The sequence below is a fragment of the Balaenoptera ricei genome, chromosome 15 (genome assembly GCF_028023285.1).
Source record: "Balaenoptera ricei isolate mBalRic1 chromosome 15, mBalRic1.hap2, whole genome shotgun sequence".
Taxonomy (NCBI): Eukaryota; Metazoa; Chordata; class Mammalia; order Artiodactyla; family Balaenopteridae; genus Balaenoptera; species Balaenoptera ricei.
In genome coordinates, this window is record NC_082653.1 from 59,788,941 (window position 1) to 59,815,987 (window position 27,047).

General features: G+C 56.8%; 1 protein-coding gene across 4 annotated transcripts in view; it reads left to right on the forward strand.

Moving 5' to 3' along the window:
• Positions 1-23,751, forward strand: part of CLEC16A (C-type lectin domain containing 16A) — a 209,345-nt gene extending 185,594 nt beyond the window's left edge. For 2 of the 4 annotated variants that reach the window (XM_059898662.1, XM_059898663.1), the window contains exons 22-23: positions 9,857-10,018; positions 20,229-23,751. In XM_059898662.1, the coding sequence (XP_059754645.1) occupies positions 9,857-10,018; positions 20,229-20,584 (518 nt within the window). In that variant the 3' untranslated portion in view covers positions 20,585-23,751. Of the gene's footprint in view, positions 1-9,856; positions 10,019-16,386; positions 16,511-20,228 lie in introns of all 4 variants that reach the window. The other 2 variants (XM_059898665.1, XM_059898664.1) reach the window with 2 other exon arrangements.
• The last annotated feature ends 3,296 nt before the right edge of the window (positions 23,752-27,047 follow it).

Consider the following 27,047-nt stretch of genomic DNA (forward strand, 5'->3'; position numbering starts at 1 on the left):
CCTTTGCAAGCAGCGCTGTAGCTGACCCACCCCAGCCCTGGCCAGTGGTTCCAGGTTCAGGCCTCCTCCTGGGGCCAGAGGAGTCCGGGGTCGGTGACCCCTGCCCTGCGTCTGGAAGCGCCCCCTGATCGCTGTCTAACCCGCCTCTCTCTCGCTGCTCTTTCAGCCCTGTTTCCTGCCTCCGTAAAGAGGCAGCCAAGATGGCCACTGGTGGGCTTTCTAATGCCTCAGCTGAGAGACTGTTGGCGGGGCTCTCTGCTTACTGTTGTACAGACGGTAATGCCATCGGAGGAGGGCAGGGGCTGGGCAAGGCAGGGGCCTGGTCCTTGGGGATAAAGCCCAAGTCCTGGCAACCTTCAGCTTATGCTACTCTTTACGAGATTCTCAGAGGTCAAGTCCAGCCGTGGCCCCCACATTGCCAGCCAGCCCCCCGTGTCCGAGGCAGCGCAGGGACACCAGCACATGAGGTGCCGACGTTCACATGGCCCTGACGGCCCCCCGGCAGCCAGAGGGCCACTTAGACCTTGGATCTTAGACACTTAGACCTCAGATCTCTCCCGTGGGTGGCAGCCCTCCCGGGCAGGCTTCACCCGAGGGCGAAAACACTTTGAGGGGCAGAGTTGGGACAGAGATGGCACACAGAAGACAAGATACCGAAAGAGCATTCCTGCAGGTTTTCAAGTATAGTCCTTAAAATCCAAGAGGGTTTATCCGTGGATAAACAGCTGTAGACTAAAAGATTCTGCAAGTACCCAGCTATTTTTATATAGTGGACATGTCGTCCCCTACAAAGCAACCGGAAATAAAAGTCTTTAAGCATTTTGAGGTGCAGCCAGTCAGTGATGGAGGCTCAGCCGAGGGAGGCAGTAGAAACGCCCTCTTCCCAGGTCAGCCCCCTGGGCCAGACGGGAAATACACACAGAGACGGCCAGAAGTCATGGAGGGTCACCAACGTGGGGACCGTGTGTTGCCCCTAAAGCCCAGAGTCTTGTGCCCACAGTCCTGAAACGGTAAATCGTGTGACCCACTGCGGGGAGATGGAGGAGGGTCCCTGTGCAGACACCCGAGTTTTCTGCCTTCACTGACGCTTCGGGGTCCTAGCAGGGAGTGAGGGGACTTCAGGGGGTCCCCAGGGTCCTGCCAGGCTGCAGGGTCTCTGCCATTCTGAACCCTGACCCATGTTGGTGAATTCCTTTATTTTTGTGCGAATTCCTTAGAGGAGGCCTGCGTGAGCACCTGGCCTCGCCTGGCCCAGTGGGTGCGCCGCTGTCGGGCTTGACGCTGAACCCTGCTTCCACGCCCCCCCTGTTCTTTGAACAGTTGCGGGTACTTTGGCTTTTCTGGTGTGGCCCCCGACTCCGTGGCTCCCAGCCCCCATCACTGGGCACGGCTGTCATCTTGCCGGAGGGGGATGGGCTCCAGAGCCAGCCTCTCGAGTCAGAAACGTGGACGAGAAAGCTCTGTGTCGCCTGTAGTCCCTGTGGGCTTCAGGCTGAGTCCCACACTCAGTCCCAGCCCAGCACCTCCTCTCTGGCCCCAGGGCCCAGGCAGGCTGTGCTGGGAGGTGAAAGGGCAGAGCCGAGGAAGGAGCCAGCGAGGGGAGAAATAAGACCACGGCTGTGCTTGCCGTCTTCGGCTTTGTGCGCGAGGTCACGGGGCCGATTGATTTTTTTACTGTTCCCAGCATTGAGGAGTGGTGAGAAAAATGTGAACACTGCATCCTCACAACCTGAACCACAGCCACGGGACGAATTTGCTAATGAAAGGCCAACCCGGGGCACCCCCCCCGCCCCACGGTCCTCATTCCAGCCGAGACTGTCGAAGTGCAGGGCCCGGGTTTTGTCAGGGTGGACAGCCCTCCCCTCCAAATCTTAGATCTTTTTCCTAAAAGAGGAGAAGTGGACTCTTTGAAGCACATCCATGTGAGCCTTAAATGGCTTGGGGTCATGTCCTTCAGACTCAGAAGGCACACACGTCAGGAGCTGGGCAGGGTGGCCTCAGCTGTGATGACCCTGGTCTCAGCCTGGAGCAGAGGCCCACGTGGACAGGAGACGTGCTTGGTTTGACTTGCCTGGGGCTACCTACTTCTTTTTTTAAAAAGGGAGGTGAAGCGAGTTGTCGGCCATTTAAAAGATCAGGAGGTTTTCCACCAAAATCCAGATATCCAGCTTCTCTTGAAGAACAGGGAGCCATGGCCACGTTCTCAGGTAGCAGCAGTCAGGAGAGACTGCGGAGCTGCAGTTTCCAGTTTTCTCCAGTCTCCACCAGTCCCTGTCACCTCCCTGACACAGGCTGAATGTCCCATGTATCGTGTTGATTTTCCTGATAGAAGAGAACGGTTTCTCAGTGCCCATGTCGCAATCCAACAAGGGGAAACAGATGGCGAGTGGGGGGACCGTCTGCCTTTCACCCCTGACCTCTCCTCTTTCACCAGTGTTACCCGTCCAAACTTGGTGCTCGAGTTTGCAGCCTGTAGGCTCGAGGCTTTGAGGTTCCCCCCGACATGTCTGTGATTTTCAAAGGTAGCCTCTGCAGAGGTTCTAGAAAAGACAGGGGAAGGGAAGCCCACCCTTGATCAGGCACCATGCGGCCAGGGCAGTTCTGTTTTCATCTTGCATGTAAACTAGAATTTCACTGTCGAGAAAAAAAGTTTGCAAAGTGCTGTGATGTGCTGTTATCTTTCCAGAACGAGGCCCCATCTCCAGCCAGGCAGCTGGATCTTCCGAGAAGCTGCCTTCAGGGACCTTGCCCAGGAGGGTGTAATGGGACAGGAATCTTGCACATGAGCTGGGATGTCACAAGAGCTAGGTCACTTGGGACAGCGTTCCTTGAGGTCTTGGCTTCCGGGAAGCGAGCGCCAAGTGGTGACCTCAGCTTCCCCTCCCTGGAAGTCGTTCTGGTACAACTTGTCACTTTCCACCCACCTTTATTGTTGGACTCTCACCGTTTAGTTTGTGTTTTCGTGGCTTTCAGCGTTTAGTATTTTCATTATTTAATAGCCATGGCATTTGGGTTTGGGTTTTAAAATGTCAGTCGCCTCAAATCCTTCCTGGAAGCGGGAGATCTGTAGGAGCGTCTGTAGGGGCGAGGCTGTGGGGTGACGTTCAGTGGTCACGGTCCCCAAGATGGAGTCTAAGCCAGTGGGGTTCCTTCCCCTTCAGCTCTCTAAAAGGTCCCTGTGGAATCCCCTACCTGCTCAGGTAGTTTTCACATTTTCCAGTTTTTAACCTGAAATAGTTGCACTTCAGTCACATAACCAATATCTGTTACATACAGTTATAGTGTGCAAAGCAGCACAAGCTCTGGACAGACCGCAGAGGTCAGCTGGGGCCTCCCTGCTCCTCGGAGGTTTAGGAAACCTTTGGCTCAGACCCCCAGTTCTCTTGCCTGCACACGTGCAAGCCTTCCCACCCTTTACTCTCTCGTGGTCCCGGCTGTTTCCAGGTCTTGGCCTTCACGTGTAGTCTCTGTGTGGCCTGGTGTGAACCCAGATGGAAACACAGTTCCTTCACTGTGTCCACCAAAAAAAGTCCACTTGTACCACACAAGGAAAGAATTGAAGGAGCATTTCCTAAAGATTTGGGGGGTCGTGGGGGTCACCGCCCCTATCTCAATTACCCCTTCTCCTCTTTCTCCTCACTCCACCTCTCCCAGATTGCCCCCAGGAAGTGCAGGGCAGCTTTCCCTACACTGGAAGCTCTGGGGACCGGCTAGTCCCTGTCCCTACAGAGCTCAGCTCACATCCCTGCCTTAAAAAAGCTTTTTCCCAATTGTCAGTTAAGATTAAGTTCAACTACATAATAGAGAAAAACCCCAAAGAGTTTTATTTCCCTCTCAGTGAGAGGAAGCCTGTATGAAGGTAGTCAGGGGCTCCACAGAGGCATCAGGGACCCAAGATCCTTCCTGCTCAGTGCTCTGCTGTCCCTAATATGTGATTCATCCTCGTGGGCCATGACAGCTGCTGGAGTTCCAGCCATCACATTGATGTTTCAGGAAGCAGAATGGAGGAAAGCGTAACTCCTTCCTTTTAAGAAGCCTTCCTAGAAATCAAACACGTCACTTTCACTTCTATCTCATTGGCCACAGCTTAGCCACAGGGTCGTGCCTAGCTGTCAGATTCTGTAATTGCAGATGAAGGGGAGAATGGGTATTGGGAGACAGCTCACAATATCAGAAACACCGTCTAAAACGCTCCGAACCCCAAAGGATTCCAGGTGCTAGCTGTTAAAATAACGACAGTTGTTTTGACAGGGCTACTCTTCGTTGCGGTGCGCAGGCTTCTCGTTGCGGTGGCTTCTCTTTGTTTCGGAGCACAGGCTCTAGGCACACGGGCTCAGTAGTTGTGGCATACAAAATAGCAAAGCATCTTTGCAGTCAAGTTTCTTATGCCCTACTTGGGTGTATGCCTTACGTGGGCTGACGGGGCCCCAAGACTGGACAGGGCAGGCTATGGGAGCACAGGGGAAAGAACCGTTAACCCCACTGGCTGCAGAAACTCTTGCCCAAGCTGGCCCTGAGCTGTGTGAGCCTTAAAAGATAGGGAAGGGATCTGTGAAGACAGGAAAGAGGCAAGAGGGAATTCCAGACCAAGGGAACAGCCCAGCTGAGGCCAAGAGCAAGTGGTTCTTGTCACACAGTCTGAGATGAGACCTGCCTGAGCTGCTAGAGGCAGGCGGCCCCGTCTCCACCGGCCCTCCCCTCACCCCCACTGATTGGGGCGGGGTGAGGGTAGGGTTTGAGGAGGGAGCTGACAAAACGTTGCTGGGGGTTGGAACGTCCCTGAGTCCTGTGGATCTGACCAAGAATCCAAGGATAAAGAGCAAGAGATGAATAACTGAAACGCCGACGACCACCAGGCGCGTCAAGTTGGGGAGGGGAAGGAACCGGCTCACCCCCGCCCTCCAGGTGCTGCCACACGCGAATGGGGCCCAGCGATGCCAGATCTTTCTTAAAGAAGCCAGAAATCCAGACTTGTGTATACAGTCTTCCAGTGTGTGAATGGCGGTGCCTAAAACAAGCAGACAAGCACAAACATGATGTGAGCAAAGCCAGACACATCTGCGAGCCTCTGGGCTGCGGCTGGCCGGCCCTGGGCGCTGCCTGCCGTGGCATCCTGGTTCTCCTGGGGAAAGCCTCGTGGGCTTTCCACCCAAAGACAACGGTGTGCCTGATGAATATTTGGGGTGCACTTTTCAGCGTCTTCTCCTTTGCCTACGTCCCAAAAAGGCTGTGGGGTTCAAGTCAAATTCAGATTTATAGGTGAAAAGAAAACTACTGGCCATTTAAGCCAGGAGACCCTCACTCACTGTACTGTGTTTCGCATAAAGACGTGAAGACTCGTGGAGAAGAGGGGGCTTGTCCAAGGTCACGAGCCCGGTTGGGCAGAGCTTGAATTCGAACTTGGGGCTCTGACTCCCAGCCCACTGCTCCCTCTAGCAGTGGACCTAAAATAGAAGGCTGACCTTCTTGTGGTATTTTTGTACTTGACAAACGCCAGAGAGTTACTCACGAGTTCACCTTCCCAAAATAACTGTCAGAATGGGGCCAGAGGGCAGCAGGAAGACCCCAGCCTGATCCTGTGAAGCCCAGGGCTCCTGGAAAGCGAGGGATGCATTTCACCGTTGGCCTGCCTGCTGTGGAGCTTGGCATCTGGCCTCAGCTGTGGGGAGGTTCTTAGTGGGTCCAGGGGAGAGAGCTTTGGAGGCCAGAACAGATCCCAGGGCTGTATTAGGGACCCAGCAGCTTCAACCTGCCCAGCTCCCAGACGGCTCATGTGCCTTCCTTCATCCTCCATTCTTCTTCTGGTTCAAGATACTATTTGTGGTAGGAGTCTTGGAAAATTCAGACAAGCATGAAAAAATTAAACTGAAACTCACCATAGCAAACCACCTGGTTCTCCCGTGACTTCTGCTTCAATCCCTCCAGTCTGTTTGCTCTGCTCCCTGCACAAGGAGGGAGGCAGAGCCTAGATTTTTTTTTTTTTTTTTTTACCTTTTATTTTTTCACAACAGTGGGAGCAGGTGGGACGTGCTCTTTCTAACCTTTTTTTATTTACTATGTCTTGAGTGTTTCCCTCAGCACTTCATCTGCTTTTACGCCAGCATGTCTAACAGTAGCCGAGGATTTGGTCACCCCGGCGTAGGAGACTCGATTTGGCTTTTCCCTGACTGGTGGATGTTCCGAGTGCCTCCAGCTCCCTGCCACACACACCAGTGCTTTGAACATCCGTGGACCCACCCACGGCGCCTTCCGCAGCATCAGTCAGGTTCTAGATGTGGAATCAGCCGGCTGGTGTGAAAACCCATACGGCCTTTGATGCGCAACTCACAGGCTGTTCTTGAGACATACTCGGGGACGGCCAAGAATTTTATCTGCTGGAGGAGCTCTCAGGGAGACCTGTTTGCCTGTGCCCTTGTCCCATGATCTCTGGCGCATCTGTGCGTTTGCAAGTACTTGGCAGCCCGTGTGTGTTTGACTCGCGCCCAGAAAACCCCTCGGCACCCCCGCCAAAGCTAGTTCATCGAGAACTGCCTCCCCGGGAGAAGAGCAGGGGGCCAGGTGCTTGTCTTGAGTTCTCTGCAGAGCCCCCCTTACCCCTGACATGTCAAACCGGCTCTCAAAGTGTTGCCACCTCGATTTGGGGAGGAACCCCATGAAATTGCAAGGGGAGTCTGGGCACTGAGCTAAAAAACAAACAAAAAACTTCGCTGAGCCTTTCTGAGTCCCCATGCCATTGGAAAGAAGGGAGGTGGATTTTTAGTAGCAGCAGACAAGGGAAAGATGCATTCAGTTGCCTCTGCTCAGCTAGACCCGCAAATGGGTGCTATCAGTGGTTGGTGATTTTTTTTTTTTCTCTCTAACTCTTAGCACCTACAGAAGGTGCACCATATTTTTTGTCAACCTATGGCTTGACCCTAATCCGTTCTCCAAATGAAGGAACTTGAGTATCCTGACCTCAGTCTCAGCATCTTGTCTGCTACCCCACGCACTCCACCCCACATGTCTTACAGTAATAAACCAGGGCGTTAAAGTTTGTGAGAGAGAAGATGTGTGTCTGTTTTTTTTTTTTTTTTTTTTTTTTTGCCTGCGTTGGGTCTTCGTTGCTGCGTGTGGGCTTTCTCTAGTTGCAGCGAGCAGGGGCTACTCTTCGTTGCGGTGCGCAGGCTTCTCATTGCAGTGGCTTCTCTTTGTTTCGGAGCACAGGCTCTAGGCACACGGGCTCAGTAGTTGTGGCTCACAGGCTCTAGAGCGCGGGCTCAGTAGTTGTGGCGCACGGGCTTAGTTGCTCCATGGCATGTGGGGTCTTCCTGGACCAGGGATCGAACCCATGTCCCTTGCATTGGCAGGAGGATTCTTAACCACTGCGCCACCAGGGAAGTCCCAAGATGTGTGTCTTCAGAGAAGGGGTGGGTGACCACCTTGGTGACTGCCACGTCATTCCTTCGTTCTGGCTGGGGCGTTTGTCGGGAGTGTAACAGGGTCGGCTTAGTCTCAACTCTCTTACCACACTCTCCGGCCCCTCTGTTCACGGTTGTGATAAATAAGCAGCTCAGGGAAAGCTATCCTGACATTTTGATTTGTTAAGGAGTGATTCATTTTCAAGGCAAGTAAACAGCTTGTAAACTTGGGGGTTTACCACTTCAAGTGATTAAGAAGTAAGCAGCTATTAAGCTGGTTCTGTGGGGCTGTGGCTGCCCGCCCCCTGGGAATCTTCCTGATTGGTGTTTGGATTCGCCTTGATGTTTGCCGTGCTTAATCTAAGGCCCTGCCACCACACACACAGTATATCACATGATGCCTTTTCCTGAGAACTCCAGCACGGTAATCCTGCTGTTCTCCGCCGTAGGTGGGTGCGGGGAATTTACCCACCGTGCTCCCTCCAGACCTCGCATCTGCATGCAGTCACATCGCCCGAAACCCGGGACGGCCTGGCTGGGGGTATAAATAGACCCAGCTTTTGATCCTTAGACAAAAATAATCTTAACACAAACATTAGTACAAAAGAGCTTCTCCACGGTGGCTGGGTGTGGGTTCCCCTAAGTCCTGAGGTGGGGACGGAGCATCGGGTCCCCTTGCATGCCCGCCCCGAGGCCTGCCCACCAGTGGGTGGAGGGAAGGAGGCTCAGGGAAGTGGGGAGATTTGCCCAGGACCCCGCCGCTGGTAATCGAGCAGATCAGGATGGAGCCCAGGCTTTCCTGGTGCCAGAGCCAGTGCCCCCATCCTCTTCCAGGCTGCGCACACCGTTTCCGTCGAGGGCCAGGGAGTGAAATATTTCAGGCTTTGTGGGCCGTGCAACCTCTCTTGCACTGGCTCAGTGCTGCCATTGTAGCTTGAAAGCATCCACAGGCAGAATGTAAGCAAAGGGCATGGTTGTGTTCCAGTAAAACTTTATTTAACAGTCAGAGGGCCATAGTTCTCCAACCCCTGCTCGACACCCCGCTGCCTCCCTGAGTTCTGAGAAAGGCGTGGTCAGGCCTGGAGAACCTGCTGGAAGAAGTGTCAGTGGGCTCTGGGCCGAGTGAGGTTCAGGCAGCGCAGGCGGAGAGCATGAGGTTTGGGGCCGGGGTGAGTGTGCTCGGGGTGGCGAGGCTTGAGGTGACTGTCCAGGAGGGTTGGGGCCCCCACTCTCAGGTGGGAGGAGGACTTGCCCCCACCCCTGCCCTGACTTGGTGCGGACACGGGGTGGGGCGCGGAGCACAGAGCTCCTGGGGAACCAGCACAGTCTGCACGGGCTCCTGGGAGCGCCGACGGGGAGTCGTTCCTTGGGAGCTTCCCCGTGTTTCGTGGATGAAATCAGAAGCCGCGGCCCTTTAGGAAAGCAGGCCGTACCAAGGGCAGGAGTCACGGTCTGGGAAGGCACATGCCTACCGGAGGAGGGGCTCCGGGGCGGCTCGGTCAGAAGGGCCTCCCCCCGTCATAGAGGACAGCCTGCTCCCACCGCGCGCCAAGCACCGAGCCGGCTGGATGGGCCTGCTTGCACCCCCCTTGCTCTCCCCTTGTACCCCCGCTGCAGCGGGCTGGGGAGAGGCCGGTGACACATGGCCCACCAGCAGCTGGGAAACGACACTGGGCACGCGGCCTAGTGCTTCTGCCGGTGAAGCAGGGTTTGCCCAGGTCTGCAGGTCTCCAACATGTGGGGCTCCTCCACTCCCCCAGGCTCTTCCCGGGCTGGGAAGGCCGCAGGCCCCAGAAATGTGCGGTCCCCGTCTCCAAACCTGGAGTTGCTCTGAGGCCCAAGTGAATCTCTGTGATTGCTAGCTTTTCACCAGAGCTTTCCTTCCTCCCACCAAGCTCGCCACCAGACCCGCCAGGGCAGAGCAGATTCTCTGGCAGGGAGCGTCTTCAGGGTCTCCCCTCCCGCCCAGTGCGGCGTTAAGAGCCCCTGGAAGAACTCGGGTGTGTGAGCAAAGGTCCCGGGGTTCGGCCGTGAGGATGCCCCGAGTCCCTCTGTGACCTTCACCAGGACGCCTCTGAGCCCCGAGGCTGTGTGTCCCCTTCAAGGGCGCAGCCGGCGCGGTGCAGAGCCAGCATCAGCACTGATTTACGGCTCAGCCACGCCCCAAGCCCCCGCACCCCGGCTCTATGGCAGCTGCACCCTTTCCCTCGAAACAGCTTCACAGCGTGTCCAGGTCAGTCCCAGGCCCGGCGAGCTCAGCTGATAACGGGGAGCAGACCCAGACTCTGAAGGGGCCGGCTCTGTGTCGCTTAGCGCCACCCTCACGCGGAGGCCCCCGGCCCAGCCTTGGCAGTGGGCGCTTGCCCCGGGGGGCCGCACACGCAGTGCCCGGGGAGGTGGCACCCCTCCCGCCAGGCCGCCTGTCCCTCCGCTGGGTCACGTCCCGCCTTGTCTTGCAGGCTTCGCCGTGGCCCAGGGCATAAACCAGCAGAGCTCGTCCTCCCTGTCCTCGCCGTCGCCATCCGCCAGCGGGAGCCCCAGCGGCAGCGGGAGCACCAGCCACTGCGACTCGGGAGGCGCCAGCTCGTCGTCCACCCCCTCGGCCGCCCAGAGCCCCGCAGGTACTGGCCACGGACACGGCGCAGTGGGGGGACTGGAGGGAACCCTGCGACCCCTCCACCCGAGAGCCCTGACCCCCGGCTGCTCCTCACCGCCGTGTCTGGGGACACTGCCACCCGGGGTTCCGCATCCGCTGGGACGTGCTGTTGGCGGCGGGCGGCTGGCTCGGCTCCCCGCAGGGGAGGAATCACTCCCTTTGCAGGCTGGTCCACTGGAAGGCCTCCGCGGCGGCAGGTAGCTGAGCCTAAATTCACCCCATTATCACCTCCAGAGTCTTAGGTGTCACGAGGAGGGGTCTCCCAGACGTGATTGTTTGAACTCTGGCGAAAGAATCGTGTCTCTGCTAATTTTTTTTTTCTCCTCCATAACACACCAGTTTCTTCTTTAAATGTTTGGTGCAGTCCAGTTGTCTGTGACGAGGGGGTGCATCTTGCCGCCCTTTTGAGAGTCTGTCGGGGTGGGGTAGAGTCACATCTTGCCCTCCTGTAACTGTCACAAGTGTAGATGTGGCACGGAGAGACCCCATGAGCAGGGAGCCTGGAGTGAGACGTGTGCGTGGTCCCCCTGTGCTCTGAGCTGCCGTGAGCCCCTCGCACGTGAGCACCTCGCCGCAGTGCCTGAGATCCCGGGAGTGAAGATGCCGGCTTATTTCCTGAGCAACACGGCCCCAAAATGCAGCCAGAGGAGCAGGGCCTTGAGAGTGCATGACGCTTTGCACCCCGGCGGGTGACGCGTGGGTCTGGAGGGCCCCGGACATCTCTGATTTGAGAGACCCCCCATAATTCTGGTATGCGCCCCCATTTGGGGACCCTCAGTGTCCTTTGCTGTTCCTGCAGGGTCCCATCCAGAGCCCTCACCCATCATATTTCAGGGACACCTGTGCAAACTCCTGTTAAGTGATGGATCGATGGGTCTTGACAAAAGTGGTGCGCCAGGGCACCGGGAAATCGGGGGCCCCTGGCCACCGTCCACTCGGCACCAGAGACAGAGATCCCCTTGGGCTCCCGCACCTCTCTCCAGAGTTTTCAGCTTCCGCTTTTCTCAGCAAAGGGTTAACCCCGCCTGGTCTCCATGACTGTGGCCCAGGGCACCTCTTGCCTGCAGCCCCTCCCTCCTCCTCCCACAAGCATCCATTACCTCCATCTCCGACTGACATTCATGAGGCCCCGGCAGCAAGGTGACCCTCAAGCCACCTCCCGTGGACCCCCGTCCACTCGACACCTGCTTCCCTCCCTGCCCCAGCCCGGGGAAGATGACTGCCCTGTCTGAGCTATTTCTGAGCCCGACTTAAGGTTGGCTGTGTATCCAAGCAGTTGCTGCTGCCGTTCCCAGGCTCGTAGCTGGGGGAAATTCAGACAGAGCTTTCTCAGAAGCCAAGATCAGCCCTCTGCCTCCCCCTGAAGCCTGGTCTCATGCTGGCTCTGGGGGCCAGAGTGCAGGGTTGTGTGTTTATGTGCTCACGTTTGTACCCGCGTCCTGCCTGCATGTGCACAGAGTTCTGTGTCTCTGTTGTGTGGACCCAAACACACACACGTACTTACAATTGCATTTTGGGTGAAAGGTCTCTTCCTGGTGCCGCTGTGTATGCCTTTTTTCACTTTTAAGGAGGCGCAGCCAACAGCTAAGCGAACCAATGAGCCATACACTTCTTTGCCTAAAACTGAAGCCAGCAAAGACCCACATGATCAAAATCATGCCTGGGTGTGCAGCTGCCCACCTGAGTGTGGCCCCTGGGGCTCTGCACCTTGCCCACCTTGCACCTTGTGCTAGTTTCTTTGTTCTTGGCCTCCCTCAGCCCCTCCATCCCTACCCCCACCATCCCCTGCTCAGTGCCAACGACATGTCTTCTCAACTCAGAAATGCCGGGGCTGTTAGCCTGGTTGTCAGGTCGATAAGTGATGGTCAGGCCCCCGGGTGTCTGCTCCCGATCGGTGTGTCCCTGGCAGTCCTGCAAGGCCTGCAAGCGTGCAAGGCCCCATTTTTTATGCTGCCTGACAGTAAAAGCCTGGGGCCCAGCCTGCCTGTCCAAATCTCCGTAGACACTGAAATAACTCACCTCCTGATGCAGGGCCATCCTGTTGGGCGGCTGGTGCTTCACTCTCCACTGAGGAGCCAGCTGTTGACCCCTGGAAGGAGAGAGCATCGGTGCCCGCGGTCTGGGGCGGCCGATCTCAGGAGGACCACCAGTCACTTCCTCTCAATGCCTAACTTGCAGGCTGGCCTTCAGCCACTGGGTGCATCCAGAGAACAGCACGTGGGGTTTCCATGTTCCCTGTAGGGCAGGTCTCCCCAGATGGTTCCAGCATCTGCCTGGTGTCCTACCGAGCCATGCTGGATGGACGAAGGGAGGCAGGTTCTTGTTGGGACGGGTGCCCTTCTGCCTGTTCCCTGGTTGACGTCAGCCCAGGGTGGTGGCCCAGTGTTCAGGCTTCTGATTTGGAAGCCACCAGACTTTCCACCGCAGGGCCTGGCCACCATCTGCCAGAGGCAGCATCCTCGGAGGGCCAGCCGGGCCACAGGATGGGCCAGGGCCTCTCCTCCACAGCCCACCCAGCCTGGATGGCAAACAGCTGCAGCCCAGCCACGGAGCCACTTGTCCTCAAAGTGGTTTTGGAGGACACAGTGCAGAATCAGAAGCATTCCTGACCCTGTGTTTGCAGAGCTTCCCGGAGTCCAGGAAGTTCTTAGAGTGGAGAGCAGCCACCAGGCCCTTTGCAGCCGGAATTAGCAAACTCCAGGGGCTTCTTTGCTCTTGAAGCCACACTTTGCACGTCAGGGTTTGGTCAGGAAAGCACCTGAGAGATACCATCTACCAGGGCATGAGACAGGCCTAGTTTTCCGTGTCTCTGCTCCATGGAGTCGAAACCTGGAATCGCGCAGGGACATCCGTAAAGCCAGGGGCAACCCTCACGCTCTCAGCCGTTGATGTGGCCTGGGCCCCCCCGCCCAGCCCTCTGGGTGTGTACCTGCCACGGGGCATCCCGGTAGGCACTGCTCCCAAAACCCACGTGTCAGGCACGGTGCTCACAAATACGTTACAGACACCCCCTTGTTGCGTCCTGCCAACCTCCACCTCACACTGTACTGTTGAAAACACGGGGGCTCGGAGAGGTCACACAGCTTGGCCATGCTGCTGCAGCTGGTAGCAGGGGGGCCCAGATAGGGACCCAGCCTTGGCAACCCAGAGCCCTGCTCTGCCTCCTGAGACAGCCCAGCGGAGCATCGCTTCGGTTCCTAAGTCTGTCCCAGGTACCTCCATGGGGCGTCCCTGAGACCTGGGCCTTGGGTTCCAATCGCGGTTGGGGGCCGCCTATGAAGGGCGCGCATCTCTCGTCCCTACGCGACGGTTGCTCTAGAGCCAGATGAAGAGCCTCAGCCCATTCACAGAGGCCCAGGTCGCTGTGCAGCCCCAGCCAGCGAAAGCAGGGCTATGCAGCTCCGGGGGGAGGGGGGAAGCCCAGTGGTCCCCAAATCAGCAGCAAAATGGACCCCAGACGGCCGCGTCTGCCAGCCCAGATGGGTTCACCCCCAGATAAGGGTGTGAAACTGTTGTGACGCTCGGTTGTGTTTTCCGCCTCCGCCCTCTGTCCAGCCCAGGGGACCTTAGCGTTCCCTGCCTGGGGTTGAAAGAGGCCCACGCTTATCCCTAATACGGATTTCCTCAGCTTCCCATGGGGCCTCCAGTCTGAGCACCTCGGGCCTTGTGGACACCAGGCCTGATCTCAGAGGGGTCCCTCTGAGCATGGCCCTCCACCTGCCAGCCCCGACACCCCACCTAAGAGGCTCTTCTCTCTGCATCTTACTACCTCGGCCTTGGTACCCCACACCACCCGCTACTATGCACATGTCCTGGGCACAGAGGGTAGCAAAGCATGGAAGGTACAGGCTGGCAGGCGAGGCCGAGTCTATCAGAGGACCGCACAGATAAGTGTCCAGTTTATAAGCTGTGAGCTGGAGGCTGCGGGCGGGGCCAGAGACTCCCAGAGGAGGTGTCACTGGAGCTGAAAACCCGAGGATGAGGGGGTGACTGGGCCAGGGCTCCCTGAAGAAGGTGGCCTTTGGGTGTCACACAATCCACCAAGGCCCAGCCCGGAAACTGCCTGGTGATGAGTTGATTCCTTTTCCCTATCTTTCTGGGATCTACCTATCAATTCCACTCTTCCACGTACAGACCCAGGGGGCGGTCTGTGTTTGAGAAACAGCCCCTATGCCCATCAGGGCCGAGGCCCAAGCGGCGGCTGCAGACCCAGCGCAGGCAGAGGGACCATCACCAGAAGGGGGGAGGGACCCCGCCTAGAGGCGTCACCACTTTGCCAGTCGCCCACAGACACCCTCTGCGCTGCTTCTGAGTCTCCTTCACACACCAAAGGCTCATGGTAGACTCTTGTGAGTGGCTTCTCAGCAAGTACAGGCCCTCAAATCGGGGCCAAGAGACACCCCAGACTGACAGAAAGGTCAAAACTGAATTCTGTGGTAACCAAAGGAACCAACCAGAAAGAGTTGGGGGCAAGGGGATTTTATTTTCATTGCCGACGATTTACCTGTTAAAGCTGTGCCCAGCAGGGTTTACCGTCTGGTTTTAGCACCTGATGCGTGAGCCCACCTGTTCCCACTGTCCTTTAAAGACAGTGCCCTGAAATCCTCTAGTCTTTCCGGGGAGAGCTGGGCGCCCCACGCTGTGGAGAAGTCCAGGAACCTCTGGCGGGCTCATGCGGCATAGCCAGCCTCGTGGGCCTCGGCTTGTTCCCCAGGGAGAAAATTACGGGGTTGGAATCGGCATTTTTTTTCTTTCCTTAAACATTTTATGGTTTTGAGAAGCTGAAATTGCATAAAACATATGGCGGGAAAGAGAAAATAGACCCAATTTTAGAACCAGGTGTAGGATCGGTAGGAATACTTTAGAAACATCTTCTGGGTTATGCCTGTACGCACGCGCACACACACACACGCGCGCACACACACACATGCACACACACGCACACACAGCCTGGAATTCTAGTAAGAAAGCCGTCTCCTCAGCTAAGAGCTCTGCGACCTACACCAGGTTCCTCAAACAGCCACTCTGCCTCCAATCTCCAATCTGTTGCGTTTCACAGGTGTTCTGGGCGAGCCACTTTGAGGAGGATGACAGAAAATCATTTGTTAAAAAATGAAGTCAGACTGAAGGCCAGGCTGCTCTTTCCAGCGTCCATTCTCAGACCCAGGGAGTTCTGAGCTGGGGCCACTCTGACTCTCCCCTAAGGGTTTATAGAAAGAAGGAAGAGCTTGGTTCCTGGTGGCCCTGTGCTGGGAGCCTGACACGGGCCCTCCCTCCCCCATCCTCACCTGCTCCCTGAGACGATTGTCTGAAAGTACGACCTTCACCCCAGAGCACCATCCCATTTGGGCCACCTGAGCGCCAGACAGCCCAGGGCCGACCTGCGTGTTACTGAACCCGGGCACCGTGGTCAGGTGGGACTTTTAAGGACAAAACCCCAAGTCAAACGTGTTCTCTTTTCTCCCCAGTTTTATCCATGATGTTAATTTTTTTTATCGTGGTGAAATACACGTAACATCAAATGTGCCATTTTAACCATTTTTCAGCCTACAGTTCAGTCCATTCGCCTTGTTGTGCTCCGTGGCACTCGTCTTAAGCTCTGCCGTAATCCCGATTGTGTCTCAGAGGTGGCAGTTCCTCCCCAGGGAGATGCTCCTAACATTTTTGTTGCAGCCGCTTGGCATCTGCCCTCAGATCTTGCCGCTGTGGTTCAGTCTTGGTTTCAAAGGTGCGGATCACCAGAGTGTGGCCGGGAGAGTGTCACCTCGTGGCTGGGGAGGGGGTGACTAGGGAGGGGGTCACGGGAGTCTCTCCCAGAGCCGCGCTGGTGGCTTCGGTGGCTGCCACTGAGAGCCCTCGGCCTCATCGGTTGGGGTCAGAAATCTACTTGTTTCCCTAACTGCTTTGGCTCCGATCCCCCAACCACACACCCTTCCCTCCTCAGACTGGCCCAGGGATGCAGGGTTTTCATCTTCACCGACAGACAGTTCTGTTCCTCCGCCCCCGAGGGTGCTCACCGAGACCAAGTGTCGCCGATGACCCCGAGAATTTCCTTCCCCACAGGACTGACCTCCGCCGTCTTTATCCGTCTTTAGTCCCACAAGCGGATGATTTGGTTCTTAGCTGTCCCAACACCGCCTCATCGTGGGGGGTGGGATGGGGGTGTCCTACCTGCATGGGGGCAGCGTCACCAGCACCCGCTGGCTCAGGCCCCCCGCCTCACGCTCTCGTCGATGCTTCGCGTCCGTCGCTGCTCTGTGTCCCCTCTCCGTGTCACCTTCTCCGTCCCGTTGTTAAAGGCTTTCTATGATCTGTCGCTGTGTTTCCCTCTAGTCAGGAGTGGCAGGAAAGGACGCCGGCGAGTGTTCAGCCTGTCGGAGGCCGACAGTCACGGCGGCCACTGGGTTTAGTGCTTCGATCGGCAGCTGTCACGGCACCTCTGGCACGGTCACTGCAGGCAGGTCTCCTCCGGTAGCCTCCTCGGCCCGCGACGCCCCTGCACGCTGCATTTCCACACCAGCAGGCTCCCAGGATGCCAGGCGAGGGCACGGGGAGCCCGGGCCACCGACCCGAGCCATTTCCTCCGCTCCAGTCCCTTTCTGGCCTCATCCCGCCTGAGGACCGAACCCGCAGCCCTTCACCCCATGTCAGCTCCTCCGAGGCAGCCCCGGGCAGCCTGGAAACTCTGTCCTCCGCACCAGGCTCGGCGCAGGCCCTGAGCTAGGGGGGTTCTCCAGCCCCATCCCCGCAGGGTCCCCCCAGTTTAGGCCACAAGGGTTGGGCAGTAGAATTTGCAAAAAGCCACAAAGAAGTCAACTAGTTGCTTTTTTTCTTTTCCTTTTCCCTTTATCCCCCAGCCTTGCTCGAAGCTAAGTGGTAGATTCCATCACGTTCCAGCCAGAGGCCAAGTCATTTCACTTGTAAGCGCGCTGGCGGATGTGACTCCATCATCTCCCCTTCTTGCATTTAGAGCTCCAAATAGTGGCCGCGGGTGGGCCGTGGTCACTGCCACCCTCCCGCGATGCTTCTCGTAGGGTTTCCCACCTGTGCCCTCCCGCTGGGCAGCTGCACTTGCCAGGCAGGAGCCTTTGCCTTCTCTTGCGTTTAAAAGCTGCTTCCTCTGAGCTTTGCCCTCCAACTTGCTGTGCTGCACTGTCCTTTTCTTCCCCATGTCTCTCAGTCCCACCTCCCCCCGCCCGAGTACATCCAATCCTCATTTTTATTGGAAACTGTCACTCACTCACCAGGGGTCAGCTGAGCCCCTGCCCTAGAGCCACAGATCAGCTTCCGAGGGTGCCGGCCAGGGACCCGGGACCCGCTGCCCTGGTGTCAACTTGAGGCAGCACCATGGGGAGGCCGAGCATCCCTCACGGGGACCTGGACGTCGGGCTTTCCCGCTCCAGCCTCCACTCGTTTCCTGGGTCAGGCCCCAACCTGTGCCCTCAGAGCTCGGAAACACCATCAGGTGAGCGAGGCCAGAGGGTCAGCGGTGACCGTTGCGGGTTGACCATAAACTGACCATAAACTGTGTCCTCGCTATTTCCCCCCGTGAAAACTTGGCAGAGTTCTTGGTTTTTTTCCGCCTCTTGAATGCATAAATTTGTAGCTATAACATTCAGGAAGCAGTTCTTGGTTTAAAAATAGGTAGGTAGGGGGCTTCCCTGGTGGCGCAGTGGTTAAGAATCCGCCTGCCAATGCAGGGGACATGGGTTCGAGCCCTGGTCCGGGAAGATCCCACATGCCGCGGAGCAGCTAAGCCCGTGTGCCACAGCTACTGAGCCTGTGCTCTGGAGCCCGTGAGCCACAACTACTGAGCCTGCGTGCCACAACTACTGAGCCTGCGCTCTGGAGCCCGTGAGCCACAACTACTGAAGCCCGCACGCCTAGAGCCCGTGCTCCGCAACAAGAGAAGACACCGTAATGAGAAACCCGTGCATCGCAACGAAGAGTAGCTCCGCTCGCCACAGCTAGAGAAAAAGCCCAAGCGCAGCAACGAAGACCCAACACAGCCAAAAATTTTAAAAAATTTTTAAATAGGTAGGTAGGTAGATAGATAGATAGGTAGAAAGAACAGTGTTGTAGGTGATGGGTAAGAGGAGGTTATTTTTCCTATTTAAAAAAAAAAATAGGAAGAGTCTATTTTTCAGGGGAAAAACCAACCCTTTTAATAAAGTTGTTGGTTCTTTTCCTAAAGAAGGAACCAGTTTTGTGTGTGTGGCATCGTTCGCTGGTTTATTTGTTTTCTAATATATTTGATAGCAACTTTCCCACACACTTGATCATTCTTATCACCAGAAACCCTGTTAGGGATCAGGGAAAGAGGTTTGTCGGCCCTTTTGAGTATCTGCATGCAAATGCAGACCCGAGCAAAGAGGGAATTCTCATGGAGAAGTCTGGAGAAAATGTGAAAGAAATGCTCTGAAGCTCTGTCTCCAGATGGCACAAAAGTGCCCTTGGAGAATCAGTCATTTCTAAACTGCCTCGGCAGCAGCTAAGCTGACACGTGGGTCCTTATGTACGTAAGTTCCTGGACACGCTTGTTTGTAGCAAGGTGAGCCTGTGCTCAGAGCCCCATGTTCAGATTGCGATGGGTCACAACCTGAGCCCAGGCCTTGAAACCAGCCCGTCACCACAAGGCATCCTGAGTGGAGCAAATTCATTGAAATTCAGAGAAACCAGAAAGTGTGTGGGGTGTTTACTCAGCATTTGTGGGCTGAGATCACACCTCAAATCATTTTTTCCACTGGTGCTCACCCGTGTCCCACTGCCACCCTCTCAGAGCGAGGACAGACGCAAAGCCCCATGCAGTGGTTTTCTCTGGGCCTTATTTCTCTTTTTTTTTTTTAAAAAAAAAAAGAAAGAACGGATAGAAGAAAAAAGGCCTTGTGAAGAAGTGACCTGGGGCCTTTCCGAGCTCACCGTGCCCGGGAGTCCTGTGGGAAGCTGCGACGTGTCCTTTGGGAGACTTGACCTGTTGCTTGAGCTTCCTCTCCACGCTGGGGATCCTCTTCCTCTCCTTCATCCCATTCTGTATGCCCTTTGGTTTTATTTTGCTCTTGGTTTTTCCATTCTTTTGCTCTGTGTTCAATTTGCGGTTCTGTTTTGTTTTGGCTTAACTTTAGAAAAAAAAAAAAAAAATACAACTAACTTAAGTGGAATCACATTGAACCAAAAAACGTCTGCCATCATCCCAGGGCCCAGAGTGCTTTCAGATTCGTTGTCCACACACACAGCGTCCTCAGCGCCTTGTTGGCCCCCAGATCTGTAACAGAGGAGATTTGCTTTCCAAGCGAGATGCCCACGGCCTTCGTACCCATGTTTTCAAATCACTGGCGCATGAAGTCCTGGAAGATGTTTCCCACGAGGAACCCCAGTGGCAGCTGGTATCTCTGTCCAGGCCAGCTCGTCTTTGGAAAGCAAATAGGCCACTTGTCTGTAATCTAATCACGGATTTTGAAAAGCACCAAAAAAAGAAATTGCCGCTCCTAAAATAACTGCATCGGGCCGCTCCTGCCTCGTGACATGGCTTCTCTCTGTGGCCCCTGGGGGAGACCCTCGGGATAAGAATGGCCTGAGCGATCACAGCCCCTTTCTGGGTGCTAACTCAGCACTTAGAGGAGGAGCAGGGGACAAAACCACAGTCCAAGGTTTTGTTTTAGCTTTGCAAAGCTGAAAAATTGTATAGAATTCCTTTTTTTTTTTTTTTTTTAATACTGCAGTGAGTTCCCTCTTGGGGAAATGTTACCAAATATAGACTCTGGGAATGGCCTGAGGTGATAAGCACACCCAAGCCTGTTCTCTCCCTAAACGCATATTTATCATCAGGCAGGTGGTTCACACACAGAGCCTGTCTGGGCTGTTTCCTGGCACCAGGAACTGGGCTTCTGGAACCCACTCGTTGATTCTGCACAAGCCCCTAATGTGTCCCTTGCATCACAAGTCAGAGTAACCTTGGGCCCTGACAGATATCCCCCAGGCCTAGGTAGGGCTGGATTTGCCAGCTTTTGTGTCCCCAGAAGGAGGAAGTGGAGACAAGCTATTCCCCCAGCACATCATCTCCCAGCCAGACCTCCCTGGGCCTTTGTTCAGGACGGGAACAGAGGGTGCCAGCGTGAGCAGAGCATCTCAGAGCTGAGCATACCTTTGCTTTTTCTCCGCCCCCACCCCCTGCCCAGATGACCCCATGACTGTGGGACAGCCTCAGCCTAACCTTCCCGACCAGTTGGTGATCGTCAGTGAAACAGAAGCAGAGGCCAGGCCCAGCAAGAGCCTGGCGAGGAGCGCAGATGTGGAGACAGTCAGCCTGTGCCCCAGCCTCATCCCCGCCCAGCAGCCCACCATCTCCCTGCTCTGCGAGGACACTGCCGACACGCTGAGCGCGGAGTCACTGACCCTCGTCCCGCCCGTCGACCCCCATAGCCTCCGCACCCTCACCGGCATCCCCCGGCCACCCACACCAGCCGTGGTGGGCACAGGGACCCCGGGCGAGGGGGCTGCACAGCCAGAGCCAGCGGGCCCCGCCGAGCACTGAATTGACCTCCCTTCGTGCGTGCGGCCCCGCTGGCAGGGACCCGGAGCAGCTGACACGACAGACACCTCGGGAGCATCCGAAGTTCTCCTCGGCCCCGGTAACCACCTCGAACCATCCTTGCAGTCCTTTGCTCCGTTTGAATTCCCCTTTTACTTCACACCTCTTTGAGAGCAGGCTGGGACCAGTGGCGACACCCCCAGCGAACCCAGATGACTGAGGCAGAGGAGGTTGGGCTGGTGTCAGAGCCCACGGCCCCAGGGCAGCAGGACCCACCGACAACACTCCCTTCATCAGCCAGCCCCTCCCCAGTCTCGAAAGTCCTCTGCCACCGTCCCCAGTGAGCACAGAAGAAGTGGACGTGGTCACTTTGTGTAGAAATTTGTAGAAAAGCAAACTTCGATAAACATCTCCTTTGGATATTTATTCCTGCTTCTGGCAGCAGATGAAAAACATCTATTTAAAAAGTTCAAAAATATCCTCCACCCTAAGGTTTGATGTCATGTTGGAAGTGTAATATTACTGTTGAGATTTCATTTTCATTTTGCCTTGAACTTCCCAGCGTTTTGGGTTTAGAGTTCTCAGTCTGGCTTTCTCCATTGTCTTAAGGGATTCTCATTTCTTTATTACGCACTAACTCTGCAAGCCTGTGGAATGATAAAAGTCCCTTCCTGGAAAGTTTAGAGTATTTTTTAAGCAAAAATAAGGGAGAGACTCATATTCTCAGGTACACACAGAGCTGGGAGGGCTGAAAGTTTCTCTGCCGTGGCAGCCCAGGGGCCTTGCGTTACCCAGAAGATCTTTCCATGAAACGGGGATAGTGCGGTCAGCTCCCCACTCAGGACCATCCCTCGTCTCTCCGGACTGAAACCAAACAGGACGGTTTTCCGGCATCACCTTCGGTCGTCGCCATCTCTCTATTTGTCTAAGAAAGAACGATTTGGGACTGCAGACACTCCAGCCCCCGTGGCCGTAATGGGAAGAAGGCCATGGAAACCGTCCTCCGAGTCCGTTGCCTGCTGCTAAGTGGTGTGGGTGCCCGCATGCAGGGACATCCCGAGAGCCAGCCCCTGCCCAGCTGCAAGGACGTGACGTCCGAGCTCACAGGGCCATCCTAGGAGCTCTGGGTTTGTCCCTCTTCCTCTCAGCTGCTGCTGTAAAGATGCAAGCTCGTTTTTAAAATGGAAACCCCCAGTTCCTTCTCCGTTTGGGTTGAGTGTGTGCAGGCCAGGTCTCCGCTATATCCGATAAAGCTCCCAAGATGTTCTTTCTACTCAGCCAGGCAAGGCCAAGCGACCCTCACCTCTCTGGTTGATGCTCAGACCTTCCAAAACTTGCCTCCACGTGTCCCACAGGAGTGCCAGCACCCGTGGTGTCAGTGTCGGCCGGTCTGGGTTATCAGGTGGCTTCAGGAAATGCTCCACACGCTTACCTCTTAGAGGACCCGGTCCCCAGTAACTCCCACAATCTGCTGTCAGGCAGGGCCTGCCCGGGCCAGACTTCAGCCTCCTGAAGGAAACACACTGGTCCCCTGAGGAAGGGGAGCGGCGCCTGCGGGACAGATCTCTCCAGCCTTAAGAAGCCCTCCGGGCAGGTGAGCCCAGCCAACACCAACAGGGGAAAGACCCAGCTCAGAAAGGCAGCCATTTAGGCAGAAATTCCAGGGGCCCTGGCAAGGAGGGACAAGCCATGACCTTCAGGAGAGCCCCCTGGAAAGGACAGGCAGGGGGAACGGAAAGAGGGAGAAAGTCCATGTTGTCAGGGACAGGGGCCCCACTGGTTCTTCTGCCAGGATACAGGGGCAGGCTAGCCCCAGAGCCACTCACTGCCGGTTTTGAAATGATTCTGGAGCAGTAGAAACGAGAGAAGGCCAGTGACCTCCCAGCCGGTGGCATTATCGTGAGGAACAAGCCGAGGCATGTGGACCCTGCCCTGGGACCACCAGCCTGCTGTCTGAAATCCAGCAGCTCCAGGGGGCTTCAAACTCTACGGGAGGAAAGTCTCGGCCGGGGGACAGCATGCCCAGGACAACCCGCAGCAGTACCACCCAGGCAGGAGAGCTGAACGCAGCCCAGCCTCCCTGGGCTCTTGAATAGCAGGTGCGATCAGGCCAAGCTTCCGCCCCACGTCTGGCCCAAGGGCAGGCCTCTCCCCAGGTGGGCTCGAGGGGTTGGTGGTGGGCAGCCCACAGCCGGCTGGCAGCCAGGTCTCCACCGTCTTGGCAGCAGTGGCACAGCTATGTCTTCAGGAGCCCCCAGAAAATCTAACAGTGGGGGCACTTCCAGAGGGGCCCATCCAGACAGCAGGTGCTGGGACTCTGGGGCAGAGAGGTAGAGCCAGGAATCCTTGGCGAGCCCGGGGCAGGGGCCATGGCCTGTGACACGCGAGTACCAGACTCGGATCTCTGGGATCGGCCTCAGCAGGCCCATCCAGCCCGCCATCTCCATGTCCCTGCAGAGACCCTCCCCAAGTCCACGTCGGGCCCACTGGGTTTGCCAAGTCAGGGGCAGGGCTGGCCACGTGAACCCCCAAACGTCAGCTTTGAAAGTTGCTGGGGAGAAGCACGTGTCCTTTCCAGTTTGGGAACTTGAGCCAGTGAGGGCGCCTCTCAAAGTCAGACAGGTACGTGCCCCCCCCCCCCAGGGGGCGGGTGGGAGGGATTGTCCTCCTGCCACCAGCAGGCCCTCTGTGCTGCCCTTCCCCCATCAAGCCTGCCCTGCTTGCTGCTCTCTGCATAGGGCAGCTCCCACCCAAGCACCTGCACTGCGACCCGGGGGTAAGCGAGGAAACGCACCTGTTTACAGGCATACACCAGATTTCTCTAAGGTCTCAAGATGCACTGTTCAAAAAGGCACAGGGTGAACCAATTCTCATCTTCTTTTCTAGACGCAATAAATAAGAAATATTTAATGTAGTCATGATGACATTGGACATAAACTGTAAGGGTTCCTTTAGTTCCTCTGAGTTGAAAATATGTAAATAATTCTTGTCCCAAGGAGGAGCAGGGCTGGGAAACCTCATGCTTCTGGGCTACGGGACCGTTCCAGGGAAGTACCTGCTCTCGCCAGCATGACTCATGTTTCATGGGTGCTGAACACAAGGGTGGAGATGAAAACTGGAACTTCCTTGTAAATCTGAACTTGGCAATAAAGAGAAAAAGTTACCAAGAACGTGGCTGCTGCTCCATGGCTCTGTGGCGGGAAGGCCACGGCCAGGCGAGGGGAAGGTTCTCGGCCGTCCGCAGCTGCTTGGCGAGGGGCCGCAGCTGGGCCCTCCCTGCCCCCACCCCGGCATCCCCACTTCCTAAAGGGAGGTGGCGTAGCTCCTGCCCAGGGCTGGGAGAGCGCCCCAGGTGCTCCCTTCAGAGAGGGCCCCAGCCCCAGGCAGGTGCTGTGAGCCTGGTCCGCGTCTCCGGCCCTCAGCTGGTGGGCTCCATCGAGCCTCAGGTTCCACGCCCGGAGAGCGGGCTCCTCACAGCCCTGTCTCGCGGGCCGAGCACGGCCGGCGCACCAGGGCGCGGGGAGCCCGGGCGATGTCGCTGCCGCGCCAGGGGAAGCGAGACAGGCTCCCCGCCAAGGACAGTGGGGTGACGTCGTGCAGGGGCGGCAGCTTTCCCGAGCACACCGACATGCACCAGCATGAGCTCTGGAAATCCCTGGAGATGGGATCACGGGTTCTTCCAGAAACTTCTGACTCTCCAGCTCAAGCCTGGCCCAGAAACAGCCGGACCTTCTGGGCCTTGAGGTAAAACCCGAGTTGAGTGCAAGACATGAATGGGGCACCCCACTCGTGCCGAGGGTTGCGGTGATGTCGGTGGAAGGTGTGGGCCGCTGCTCCGTGTCCAGCCTCGCACTGGCCGCCAGCAGGGCTCCCTTCCCCACCGGGCCCGGCTTCAGCCCCGGTAGGTTCCTCCGAAGTCTGCCCATGAGGCCTGCGGCTGAGGTTGGACCCCGCTCTGCACGGGGGTGGGGCCTGCTGGGGGACCGGCGCTGGGCCGGGACCGGCCTGCAGCCTCGCAGGCACACGGACACTCGTGTCATGACGACTTTGATCTAGAAAAAGGCACTCGCTGGAAGGATGCCCAGGGAGAAGGTGGAAGACCGGCCTCAGGACGGGTAGAACCAGGGACGGCAGCTGTTGGGGGTTCGGCTCCCTCCCTCCCCAGGGCTCCCTCCAGAGCGCCTGAGAGCCTCCCTGGGTCAGCTGAGGGCCAGGCCTGGCGTTGGTGCGGGGAGGGGGGGGTGACAGGTCAGGGGAGCGGGAGCGAGGAGCCGAGCATGCGCTCTCCTGCAGCACAGCCCTGCCTTCCCACAGGTGAGGAAACGGAGGCCCAGCAGGGCTCTGCAACCTTCCCACGGGCCCTGGAGTGCAGCCCGGCCCGCGCTTTGTGCTGCCCCCGGCTGCCGGGCCAGGCATCCCAGGCTGTTTACAGGAAGGAGGCAAGCAGCAGTTCTGGGACGTGAATGGCTGTCGGAATCATCTGGAACACTTGTCCACTGTCTCGAACCACGTGCTGCCCCAGACCTGGTCAGTGAGAGCCGAGACGGTGTCCGGTGGGAGACCCTTGCACAGCGCGGCACGGAGGGCCTCCCGGCTCTTAGGGAAATGCCGGCCTCTCTTCAGGAGGCAGTCTGGAGCCAGGTCACCCCCGCGTGCTTGGGTTTCCTGTCTGCAAAGCAGGGATGGGGACAGGCTGCCCCGTGGGCAGCTCGGATGGGGAGAGCCGCGCAGGCTTAGTGCTCGACTCAGGGCAGGCAGCCTGGGGGCTCTGGGCTCTTGGTGTGAGACCCTCAGTGGCAGCTTCCACCACCCCCTTCCTGGGAATGGCCTGTGGCCTGTTCAGTGGCCTTGGGCCAGTCACTGCCTCTCCTAGTCTCCGGTTCTTTGTCTGTAAGGCAGGCTGAGGAGCCCCCAGGCCACGTGTGCCCTCCCACTGGAAGTGGCCCAGTGTTTCCCTGGGACTCTGCCCGGGGGAGGTGCCGGCAGGCCTGGCCGAGCCTCCTCTGACGGTACCTAGAAAGTGGAAAGGCAGGTGAGGGCGGGCGGGCGGCGTCCTGCCTGCGAGTGACCTTGCGTCCCCCACAGGATGACCACTTCCCAGCCGGCTGGTAACCCCTCCCCCTGCTGTCCTGCCTCCTCACGGCCCTTGAGGGCAGTGGGAAAAAACCCCTCAACATCTGAAGTGCTTTTCTCCAAAGGAAGATAGGCTTGAATCACGAAACCGGGAACAGGCGGGGCTTCCTGGGAACTTACTAGAGTGCAGATGGGGCCGTGCAAGGCCTCCCCACAAACCCCCCGCCAGAACCTCCGCTCCACACCCCCCAGCTCAGCCTCCTCTGGCCCCGCCAGTCCTCCTCCTGGGCCACAGCCATCCGACCCAGCCTGGTTTCCCCCCAGCAGAGTAGCAGGTGCCCACCTGGACACACCAGGCTCAACACCTGAATGTCACGGCCACCTGAAACCACCTCCCTAGTTCATTCAATCTGCGTATCCATGCCGAGGCCCCTGATTTGCAGCGGCTTCTGTGCCAAGCTGGGCTCTGCATACATAGATGATGGTGAATAAGATGGAAAGAAAGGCAGGAGGGCATCCGGACGTCAGCCTCGGCCCAAGGCACCTGCCTGGGCGGCCACTCGAGGCCCCTGAAGCTGTTCCAGGAGCTTTAGCCTCGGTGCTGAGAGCAGTGGATGCAGTGGGGGTTTTAAAGCCAAAAAGTGATGTAATCTGATGCATGTTGCAAGAGATCGCTGGGCCTGCAGGTGAAGGATGGTCAGGAGAGGCCCATCGCAGTGCAGAGGGGTCACTAGGGAAGTGGGTGGCCCGAGACATATTTAGGAGGTAAGACCGACAGGTTTGCTGGACTGGCCACAAGGGAGAGAGCTCAGTGTCCCCCAAACAGCCAGCTGTCACCTCCTCTCTCCACTCCTTTCTTCTTTGATGTGTTTGCTTCTCTTTTACTCTGTTGCTTCCACTGATTGCCAAAGGATTGCAGGACCCTGGTGACAATTTGGCAAAGCATAGAAAAATAGTATTTTCCACAATCCCGCCATGAAGGGACAGCCCCTGTCGGCACGCTGGCAGATTTCCTTTCAGTCTTTTTTCTATACATTTTAGCAATTGACATAATACAGTGGGTGTGATTTCATGTCCTGCTTTTGACACTTAGCCCCCTGGCGTCAGCATTTCCCGTGTTACTGGAAGCTCCATTTCCAAAGAGTATAAAATGTGGGGGGATGTGTCCCTCGGGTTAGCTGTTGCCCAGGGGTGAACCTTAAAGTTGCTTCCACTTTCATTATTTTAAATTACCCTGCAATGAACACCTTTACACATAAACCTTTGTCCGTGTTTTATATTATCAATCCCTAGAAGAGGTTCCGAGCATAGGTCATAGAAACATAAATCACTTTAAGGCTCTGGCTGTAAACTGCCAAGTGGCTTTCAGAAAAGGTCGGCCCATCAACACTCC